The sequence below is a fragment of the Pungitius pungitius genome, chromosome 13 (assembly GCF_949316345.1).
Source record: "Pungitius pungitius chromosome 13, fPunPun2.1, whole genome shotgun sequence".
NCBI lineage: Eukaryota > Metazoa > Chordata > Actinopteri > Perciformes > Gasterosteidae > Pungitius > Pungitius pungitius.
In genome coordinates, this window is record NC_084912.1 from 8,323,875 (window position 1) to 8,334,674 (window position 10,800).

The 10,800-nt window shown below is 43.1% G+C and overlaps 2 protein-coding genes across 5 annotated transcripts; one reads left to right on the forward strand and one right to left on the reverse strand.

The window, feature by feature from the left end:
- Positions 1–473: 473 nt before the first annotated feature.
- On the reverse strand, positions 474–3,474 carry ftr14l (finTRIM family, member 14-like). The gene is made up of 7 exons (XM_037465119.2): positions 2,930–3,474; positions 2,724–2,819; positions 2,317–2,550; positions 2,062–2,221; positions 1,802–1,963; positions 1,253–1,389; positions 474–1,076 (listed from the first exon to the last, which is right to left on the reverse strand). The coding sequence occupies exons 1-7, from the start codon at positions 3,326–3,328 to the stop codon at positions 696–698; spliced, it is 1,569 nt and encodes a 522-aa protein (XP_037321016.2). The 5' UTR covers positions 3,329–3,474; the 3' UTR covers positions 474–695.
- Positions 3,475–4,844: 1,370 nt separating this feature from the next.
- si:ch211-198a12.6 (uncharacterized protein LOC563253 homolog) lies at positions 4,845–10,666 on the forward strand. Of its 4 annotated transcripts, none has more exons than XM_037465117.2 (2): positions 4,845–5,068; positions 7,150–10,666. In XM_037465117.2, exon 2 carries the CDS (start codon positions 7,274–7,276, stop codon positions 8,936–8,938), a length of 1,665 nt encoding a protein of 554 aa, XP_037321014.1. In that variant the 5' UTR covers positions 4,845–5,068; positions 7,150–7,273; the 3' UTR covers positions 8,939–10,666. The 4 variants fall into 4 exon arrangements, with proteins under 4 accessions (XP_037321014.1, XP_037321012.1, XP_037321013.1 ...); XM_037465115.2 differs by having other exon boundaries at positions 4,846–5,052; XM_037465116.2 differs by lacking the exon at positions 4,845–5,068 and adding an exon at positions 5,166–5,887.
- The last annotated feature ends 134 nt before the right edge of the window (positions 10,667–10,800 follow it).

The window sequence follows — 10,800 nt, forward strand, 5'->3', positions numbered from 1 at the left end:
CCTCGGAAGCCGCTGAGCTCAGTTGTTACCTGGCAACGCAATACAACGAAGAGGAACGGACGACACTCTTTTCCTTGGATTTGCCTCATTGTGGGCTTTGTAGAAGTCAATTTGATTTGCCTATTATAAAAAAAAAAAACCTTCTGTGTTTTGATACGTCGTTTGCTCACGTCACTGTAAAATCAAACGACTTGGCTAATAAGGACGAAAATTATACAACCACTATTTTGACACCACGTCTGTAAAGAACGTTGGAAAAGTGTGTGATCCTAAAAAACAACATGTGTTCTGCCGCCCTCTGGAGCTTAAATGTGTTAATGTCTCTCTATACCTTGTTTGGTAATTATTGAAATCAGATAGACCCTCAATATGATTTGATCTGCAATAGATTTTAATGCTTTGAACCAGTTGAACATGTGTCACTTCAAGCATGCAAAACTCTCTAATCTTAGTAAAATGGTGTTGAAATCTCCATTTCAACAGAGCAGGATAAATCAGTAAAACGTTCAACTTTAATTAAATATATATCAGCATAGCGTGCTTTAACATAATAAACAACCATATGGAGCTTTCTGAAACAATCATACTTTTTTTTGCGTTTCTTTGCCAGGTGGAACAAAAATAACTAATCCAACACCCCTTTTTAAATATTTACAGAAAATGTCATGCAAATTACTAGCATTGCACCAGCCCTCCTACAGTTTAACAGTTGTACCAAAGCCCCACACACTGAATGCAGGGAATAAAGGCTGTGTAAATGTAGTCTGGACTCTCTGGAGAAGCTGCATGTCATCAGAAACACTGTAAAATGCAAGCGTTCCTGCTGCATAATCCAGGTAGATGCCGATATGAGATGAGATCGGAACTGTGAGATCTTTGCTCTTATTGTTGTGCACAAAAGAGAATTTGGAGTCAGAGCAGTACAGACTCCAGGACTTATCGTTCCAACCCAGGCTGCATTCGTTGCTGTTTCCTTTACGGCGGATTCCCCTGTACGTAACGCCCACGTCTATCTCTGTTCCCCTCCACTCCACCTCCCAGTAAGAGCGACCAGTCAGGCTCTCCCTGCACAACACCTGCAATCGAATGGATGAAGTGAGAGATTAAAAGGCAAACCCTAGCAGCTTCAGGAGGGCGATTGAAAGACCAATGAATGTCTCCTTGCGTATATATTCAGGAAGATACTAACTCCCCTCAAATGTTTTCAAGAACAAAAATGACATCATGGGGGGGGGGGGGGGGGGCAGCTCACCTGCTGCCAGTGGTCAAATCGATCTGGGTGATCGGGGTAGTTCTTGGGCTCATTCTTCATCGTAGCTGTTCGGTTCCCCTCCGAGAGGTGAAGGTTGCGATGGACACTGTTGACATCCATGACCAGCTGGCGAGAGTCTACAACACGCAGGACAAAGGTCATTATAAATGGTCTTTGGAGTGTGACAAATTCAATGACAAAATTTGGGCACTAAAACCTTTGATAAATAACTCTAAATAACTTCAACATAACTCTCCTGTGTCCACTGGTTAGAATACGTTGCGCAGGGGGAGTGTCAGCAGGGAACACCTGCTTTTGCTTGAGTGATACTGGACAGTAATGTTTGGTTTCTTACATTTCACCAAACCAGTTCAGCAAGCAGCAAATCTTTTGTCAACACTGCGTTCAGTTGGTTTGGTCATGCTTTAGTTAGACATTGAGACGTTCCAGCTTCATTCTTCATGGAATATGACGGGTGTTTGATATGACTGCCGAGTGGCCCGTGTCACATTGGTTTCCCTCTGGGTTACAGGAATCCACCTTACTTACATTTCAGGAAATCTTGTCGTGTCTTCGGTTCTTCTCGTGTCTTCGGTTCTTCTCTTGTCTTTGGTTCGTCTCTTGTCTTCGGTTCGTCTCTTGTCTTCGGTACGTCCCTGAAAGAGGTTTCTCTCCTTGTCTCACCTTCTTGTGTGATGTAGACGTCATTCACTACAAAGATGCAGACAAAAAACACTCAAGCTTCAACAACCCCTACTGAATGGATCTCAAGAGAGTTGTCGATGCTGAAGAAAGACAAATATGTTCACCTGATCCTGTGACTTTGATCATTTCTGTTTTGGTGACTTCCTCCACTTGTAATTTCAGTGCAGCGATGGCTCTCTTGGTGCCATCAAATGAGTAGTTGGGAGCAACACTGATGTTGTTGAGGTCTTCATATCCTGAGGGTCCTGACAGAGACTGCCAGCTCTGGTAAAACAAATAAGAAGGTGGAAGATATAGAGATGAGCCTACATGCTGCTATCTAAGAACAATACAAGGCCCTGGGTTCAGTACAAGCTCACCTGCAGAAAGTGTATGTGATCATCTGTGTTTGAGAGCTTATCCAGGTCTGTGTGCTTCTTCCTCAGCAGCGTGATCTCTTCCTCCAAGCGGCTCAACACTATCTCGGCCCGTGTCACGGTGTTCTTTTCGTGGGAGCGGATCATCTCCTTGACTTCGTTGTACTTCCTCTCAATGGAAAGCAGAAGCTCAGAGAAGATACGCTCGTTCTCCTCGAGAGCCGTTTGAGCCGAGTGCTGACGAGATACATCAGAAAGAGAAGGAGATGAACTTTCGCCAAACGTTAATTTTACTCACCACAAAGTCTTGTCTTCAGCGTCATTACATCTTTAGAGTAGTGAACATTTTCAGAATCAGAAAATATTCATTGCCGTGTATGTTTTTTCATGGTGCTTGTTTTCATACTCACTTTAACTGATTCAACAGCTTGTTGTAGATTCTGCCATTTTTTAACTCTCTGGTCAATCCTATATTGTGATTTGTACAGTGTGGGGCCAAGTTGTTTCTGCAAAGTAAAAGGCATTGACGTGTTAATGCCAGCTTTGTATAATAAATAACCTTTTGAATCATTCATTGAGTATCTTCACTGAAAGTATTGATTAACAGACCACTCACTTGTTTCTCGGTACGCTCAGTTCCAGCCGGGACAATGTCGTGGTGTTTGTGTTCGTCCATCATGCACAGAACACACACCAGTGTCTCATCAGAGCGACAATAGGCCTCCAGCAACTTGTCGTGCTGGGCACAGAGCTTCTCTCTCATCTGACCTGTAGCGTTGACCAGCTTGTGCTTCATCAAGGCAGGGTAGTCATAGTGAGACTGGACGTGCGTCTCGCAGTAAGACGCCAGGCACACCAAGCAGGACTTCTCTGCCCTCTGCTTCCTCGTTGTGCAGAAGTCACACATCACTTCCCCGTTCTTGGCCTGGGACCTGGACTGGCTACGACTGGTGGAGCGTCGAGATTTCTCCATGCTGCTGTATCTGTCCAAATCAAGAGTGCTAGGGTGGGCCATTTCTTCAAATCAATGTCCAGAAGATAGGAAAGAAAAATTAAAATCCACAGGTGATTTATCTCAGCAGCAGTTCCTTAACCTCTGAAGAAAATGAGAAAGTTGCGTTGTTGAAGTTAGCAGCTGCAGTGAAACCTTGTGACTGACGCTGTGTGTGACAGAATGATAGCTATGTAGTCGACTGTGTAAAACCGGTTTTCTGGGTTGGGCATTTAATAGACAGGTAATGGGTGTTTCTCCGAAGGTGCAGCCTGAGACAAAGAGTGGAGACAAAGTATAGAAAATGTTGAAAATACAAAATCCAACAAGGAGCCATTATTGATGTACAGTAATTCATCATTAAATGTCAAACCTAAAAGTGTAAGTTTTAATGTTTATTTCTTATTTGAGGATAGAGATAAACAAACAGACTTTACAGAGTACAACATTATTTTTTAAGCGTGTTGACATAATCTGTCATATGGCCTACACAACTGTTAGAGAATGACCTTCAGTTGGGTTTGTGTGTTTCAAGATAATATTTGTTTTGTGATACGTACAATTATGTTCTGCACTTATGAACAACAGGCCATTCATCAAACACTGGCAACGGATTAACAGCATCATCTTGTGGGACTAATTAATTACTACATGGAATAATGGACAACTCCTATCAAGAACTGTGTACCATGTAAATTAGGGTTTTTTACATCAAGTGGCTTTTTCAATGTTTCCACATAAACTTCCATTGATGAAGCTACTGCTTGCTGATGGAGGCAAACAGGCCGGAGGGGGCCTGGTCCCGAGCGTCATCCAGATTCATATTTTTTTCAAATTATAAAATTAGCATGAGCTTTGTCATTCATCTTCCAAGAGGCTTTCATCCACTGATATTTTCTTATATATATATTATAGTTATTGAGGATTCTTTTATTGTTGTTCTTTATTGTTTGTTTTATAATCTATACATTTAATCTAAAATAAATCTCTTGTTTGTATTGTACCCTACGCTGCTGAATATGAAAAGCTGCTTCCACAACAAGGAAAGGTTGCTGTATTTTGCATTTTATACTTCTGCAACTGATTGATTGTTAGGATCCTATTTTTGTGGCAAATTTTGGTTATGAGTGGTGATGGACTACATTCATTTCTCACAAGTGTTTCTTTAGCTCAACTAAAAAAATAAAGAAAAATACAAAGACAAATGGAAACCTTTTAGAAAACAGGTAGCAATAATTAGTATTAGAAAATGCACACTTTATTGAAAGTAAAAGTACTTATCCCAATAAAATAGTTCGTTGCAATAATAAAAGCTGCAACATTGTAACGGTAACGTACATGTGAATATGCATAATTATCATATGAGCCATTCTGCATAATGACTACGTATAAAACACGTCGATGATCATACTTTAAATACACAGCGTTAGTAAAACCAAGCCAACACGAGTGTGTCCATGCGAGCTGCTGTTCATCTCCGAGGCGGTAGGGGGGCGCTAGTGGCCTCCGTGCTCTGTTGAAATGACAATAGCCGCTTTAGCTAAATTGCGTCGGTCGTCCAACGTTGGCGCCAGATGAGCTGTGGCGCCAGCAACACACACAGGCAGAGAGAGGAAGACGCACACAGCAGTTTGACGAGCCTCACAACAGCCTTTGCAAAAGCCCTTCTCAGCCAGAGTTTCGAAGCATCTTCATTCTCTTCTTTTTCTCTCTCTCTCTTCGGCAATCAAAACGCAAAAGTACAGCAGGTGGGTGTGCATGCAGGTAGTTATGCATTTAATGTCTGTGTGACCCATACTCGTGGCGACTACTCATCGTTTAGATTGAACTTTCTATACCGTTTTTTATAAATCAATGTAATGACAGAAGGGATGCTCCGTTTGACAGAACGTTCGTGTGTTTATCATTTAGGATGGCAGTGGTTGTATAGGTTGTTTATTTTGTGTGCCCAGTTACGATACTACCGAACTTTGTAATGGAAAAATACAGGCCGTAACTCTCATTGGCGGACACATTTTGTTCTGGGAGAAAAGCAGACAAGTACTGTGTTACATCGTTACTGGTATCCGCAACTATTTCATCTTTGATCCTTTTTATAGATGTTATTTTTAGACTTGTTCGTTATAGAGTCGGCCCCGCCGTGTTTCTTCCATTGGGAGTCTTTAGTCTATCTTGGCATGCCAAAGATCAACCGTAACATGCTGGGACGGGTGATCGGTCGACGCTTCCGCAATTATGTTTTAAACCATATACAGGCTAACGGTAGTACGAGACGGGAGGGCAGCATTTAGCCGTGCTAGCAAACTGGATTAGCTGACTTGTTAGCTTGGAATCATGGCTATGTAGCCAGCACGCTAATATCGTCTTGGCTGGATAGCCGCTAACATCAGCAAGGCCGCCATTGCAGTCGTGTGTGCGGTTTTTCAGGGGAGCTGCCGCAGTAGAGGAGGGCTTATGTCTACATAAACATTTCACTGTGCCGTCTCAAGCGGTCATATAGCCTACTGACTTGTTGGGTTTTGCCCGATTGCTATTGTTCGACCTGTTTTTGCAGTGGGATTTGTGTCTTGCACGGATTACTATGTGAGTAAAATGCGTCCTTTCCCGGGCTTTTCGCAGAGCATTCTTCGTCCGCACGGTTAGCCATCTTTGTTTCAGCTAGCCGACTCCTGCTTGGAATTACGATGTGGCTCTTAGCTTGCTAACATACTCTCCATTAGCCGACAACGTCGCACTCAAACCCACTACATGTTAAACAATCAAATAATGTATTTTCCATTTTTACGTGTGTACGGTTGACTTAGGCCTTTTGTGTTTTTGACTATCTCCGAGATCGCTTCGAGGGCAGCTCTAATTCACTATGTTATGAAGGGCGGAAGCTAACTCAGCTAACTAGCTAGCGGCAGCCATCTTAGGCGAGCATGTAATCTTGGCTAGCTGGAAGTGTTGGTGTGGCACAACAAGATGGCCTGTTAATACTCGCAAAGGGAGTATTTCCGCGTCGGCGCCCGTGTGATAAACAGCACCAATTTCCGCACTTGGATTAATATTTTAATGTAAATATTTCCACACACTCACTGTCTACTCTGTAATTACTCGCATGTTGCTTTTGCTATGAAGCTAGTTAGCTGGCTAAATGGCAAACACATTAGCAGCTAACACAATGCTGTTTTGTCGTTAACCAGTTCTCCTTCGACCATAGCCAGCTAACTAGCGGCTATGGAGGCTATTTGTAGCTGTTATTGTAGGCTAGCAACCAACCGTTCAATGTTTGATTACAACTTGTTGTGCCTGAATGTCCCCACAAATTTGTTTTGAACTACGGGTACGAGCTGAACGTGTTGGTCTCTTGGGGTTTGGAGAGCGGGTTAAGTAGGAATTGGGAGCTTGATTGTGATGTGGTCCACTTGGATTTTCTCAATTAAGCAAAGGAAGAGAAGCTTGTTTTTAATTGCTAACATGATATGGCTACTAAATTGATCCCATAGCTTGCTATGCAATAATGTAAGTACAAAGTGCTCTTATTTACAGGATCACATTTTCAAAGCTTTTGATCATATTGTGGGATAACCAAACTACCAACCTTTGCTATTTATATCCACCGGGTGTTTTATAGAGATGGGGCACTGGCTGACTTGTTGACAAGCGGGTCTCCTGTTCAAGATGTTCACTATTTAACAGCATATGTGATCATAGTAAGGATGTCTTAGTTTGTAATGACAAATTACTCTGACTTGACTAGAAACCTTTTCCAGGTATTTCCAATAAGCACCAGTGGGAGACTTGCATGTAAAAACATTTCTTACTGCCTGTGTAATTGTTTTTCTCATCTCCCTCTTTTACAGGTCTGCTAACTGACAAGATCAGCAACGCGGCATTGACCAAAACAAAGATCTCTGTCCCCCCGATTCCTTCTTTGTGTCACCGTCCGGCAGGAAAACGGAGGTCGTGGGGCTGGAGTGTGTTCTCATGGCCGAGTCAGAGACTGAATGTGACACACCCGGCCTTGACACACTTGGGTCGGAGTGTGTCATAGCCCACAGCCATGTCGACCTTCACTATGGAGCAGAAACGGAGATCATGACAGAGGAAAAGCGTGGATTAGAACTGGAGATCCACGGCTCAGACTTAAAGATCCAGGGACTGGGGACAGATCTCGGAGCTGTAGCCTGTGTGGATGCAATTGTTGAGACTGACCATGATTACATTAAGGTTGAACACGGTGATATGCACTGCTTCACGGCTGCGGAAATCAAGACGTCGGGAACCGAGACTCTACTGGGAGAGGTGCTGCTCAAGACCGAAAGCGAGCATGTGGTGAAAGTGGAGTCCGACCACGGTGGGGAGTTGACCGTGGAGTCTGAGAATGGCGTAATCATACATGAAGCCCATGGCCTGCAGTGTAATGAGTGTGGGGAGATTTTTGGCAGCATAGCTGATCTTCACCAACACTTTGAGATCCATAAGGACCTCAATCCTTACATCTGTGTCCACTGTGGTGAGAGCTTTGCTGTGGAGGCCAGCCTCAAACAGCACATGAAGATTCACATGAAAGAAAAGCCCTATGTTCCCCCCGGAGTCGAGATTATGGGCAAAGATGTCATTGATGCCTTCAGCCTCAAGTCTCATCAGATGATTCATTTGCCAGACAAGCCCCATAGATGCTCGGAGTGCGGTAAGAGCTTTGCAGCTGCAATCACCCTGAGAGAACACATGAAGATGCATTCAGAAGACAAGCCTTACAAGTGCACCCAGTGTAGGAAGAGCTTTGTCCGCAGAAGGCATCTGAAAAAGCACCAGGAGGTTCACGCACGTGAGAAGCCGTATACCTGTGGCCAGTGTGGCAAAGGCTTCGCCACAACTTCCAACCTGAAGCAGCACCAGAAGACCCACGCTGCAGTTGTGCTTGGGGACAAACCCCATCGATGCGCTCAATGTGGAAAGTGTTTCGCGGCTGCTGCCACTCTGAGAGAGCACCAGAGAATCCACTCGGGTGAGAAGCCCTACAAATGCAACATGTGCAGGAAGAGTTTTGTGCGCAAACGCCATCTGAAGAAACATCAGCAAGTCCATGCCGGAGGTAAGCCCTACACCTGCAGACATTGCAACAAGGGCTTCAATCACTCCTCTTCCCTCTCTCGCCACCACAAGACCCATCTGCAGAATCCAGTATTTTCTCCACCTCAGCCTGGGAAAACCTTGTCGTACGGCACTCCCCCAAAGCAGAGGGTGCACCAGCAGGGAGACAAGCCCTACATGTGCCACCACTGTGATAAGGGCTTCAATCATTCCTCTTCCCTGTCACGGCACCAAAGAGTCCACTCGGAGGGGAAGAGTTACACCTGTGCTCACTGTGGCAAAAGATTCAATCACTCCTCATCCCTTGCCAGACATCAGAGGGTCCATTTGGAGAATAAACAACAGCAACAGCAGCAGCAGCCGCAGCCACAGCCCCCGCAGCCACCACCGCAGCACTACAGCCCCATGCCCACAGGGAAGGGATTCCCTAACAATGCCTTCCCAAAACAGCGCAGCCTGTCTGTTGAAAAACCATACCGGTGCTCCCAGTGTGGCAAAGGCTTCAACCATTCATCCTCCCTCTCCAGACATCATAGGATCCATGTTGACCAGTGAGCTCCGCTTGCCACACTCGCGTGCTCTCATGCAAGCAAAAAAAGAAAAGAAAAACGCCCCCCCCCCTCCCCGTTTTCTGCTCTAACAATGGTCCCATCATTGACATCGCCACGTCACAGAAAACACCAGGCCGACTTCCATAGACGACAGTGGTCAGGTCAGCATACTGCCGCGTTTAAGTGGATCAACTAAGCAGAAGTTGACAGTAACATGGATCTTTGAAAGAGGCCCATGTCACCAATAATTCAGAGCTAAATCTGGGACTTGATCAATATAAAGAGGGTATGATTATAGATGGTGAAGGAGCTTCTATTCCTGTTTGTGATTGTGCTTCACTTGCTCTAGGACCTCTTGAACACTTTTAATTAAAAATGTGATTTGGTGATCTAAATTGTTACTTAGGTAAAATATGCTTTGCCCGCAGTTAGTCTTTTTGATAAAAGAATTGAGTTTCTGTACATTCAGGTGGGCACGTGCGCTTTTCAGCTGCAACTGTTTCCAAGGCCGACAACACAATTAATGAACAAGAACTAGTCTCGATTTAAATATTTCTTTTCCACTCTAACCGATATGAAGCAAACATAACAATTTCAATGTAAATATTTGATTTTCTTTTATATATATGTATAGGTGACTAGTGTGCTGTTCCAAAAGATTACATTTTTGATAGTAAGATCCACTCGGTCTCTTTTTTTTTTTTTCTTTTATGACTTTAATTTGTTTTAAGTGTTGGAGATAAACATGTTGCAGGTGTTCTCATGCAGATTGTTCTTGAATTTGGGCTCCATCAGACATGAGCTATCTTGTATGTTTATAAGGTTGTTTTCTTCAATGTCTACGATGGGTTAGCAACACTGCATCAACTGTACAGAGAGCAATACTGGCTACCACCCTGATTATATTACCACATGCAATTTAGCCATTAGGAAATGCATAATAGAAAATAAAAACCTACTTGGTAGCATATTCCAACATGAACTGTGTCCTAATTATTTACTGTGCAGTTTCCTCTTTACCCCTTGCACCAAATGTACATGAAATGCAACAACCCGGTTTGTTTATACCTTTGGAGACTAATTCAAATACTTGTGTATAGATTAAAGGTGACTTACTCGTGGTGGTCAGCAAAATGATCAGTTGAAGGTTGTGTGTATACTGAGACTATGACTAAGTCTCACTATTACAAGGCTTAAACATTTCCCCTGAATTCCAGTGGATTGCCAGCTGTTTTGTGTAAAATATCTTTTACAAACTGTATTTTTTTAGATATGGCTTGGGTTATATGAAAGGGAATGAGAGGTATACAGTTTTTATGGGAGTGAACATTACAGTGAGCAATATTTTTCTTTTCCTTTTAACATTTGTGCTTCAGACTGTAGCATAGGTCTCTTCCTTGTGTTAGATAGGTGCCTTATTGCATGCTGTGTAGAAATGTAGGCCGAGCGGTTATGTTTTCAGGAGTCGTTTGTTATTCATACCAACTTACCATACATTTTAATTTGTCACTGATATCTATTGCTTCTTTTGCTTTCATGTATATTCTGATGTGTTTACACTGTTACACCCATATTGTCTTTTTTTTTTCCCCTTTATTTTTTGTCAATGGCCTCATTGTAGAGAGAACATTTGTAAATTATCCATATAGCCTTCTCTTAAGGGCAAATCCTGTAACACCTCTTCCCAATCTTTGACTGGCACAAATATGGATAAATAAAGGTTGTTGACTCATGTGGCGTTTAATCAATGGAGTATGTTTTGGAAATGGGAAACCCATCAGCTCCCACAGCTAAATATATAATTGATTTTTTTTTTTTTTAAACTATGCAAATAATTGACTGCACTTCTTAATGTATCCACATGGG

What these genes read in the sequence shown, in the direction of transcription:
- ftr14l (XM_037465119.2), bottom strand. Translation starts at nt 3,328, where the DNA reads ATGGCCCACCCTAGCACTCTTGATTTGGACAGATACAGCAGCATGGAG. An exon ending in AAGCTGTTGAATCAGTTAAA is followed by an intron (nt 2,551 to 2,723) that starts GTGAGTATGAAA and finishes GTATCTCGTCAG; the next exon opens with CACTCGGCTCAAACGGCTCT. An exon ending in GATTTGACCACTGGCAGCAG is followed by an intron (nt 1,077 to 1,252) that starts GTGAGCTGCCCC and finishes ATTCGATTGCAG; the next exon opens with GTGTTGTGCAGGGAGAGCCT.
- si:ch211-198a12.6 (XM_037465117.2), top strand. Translation starts at nt 7,274, where the DNA reads ATGGCCGAGTCAGAGACTGAATGTGACACACCCGGCCTTGACACACTT.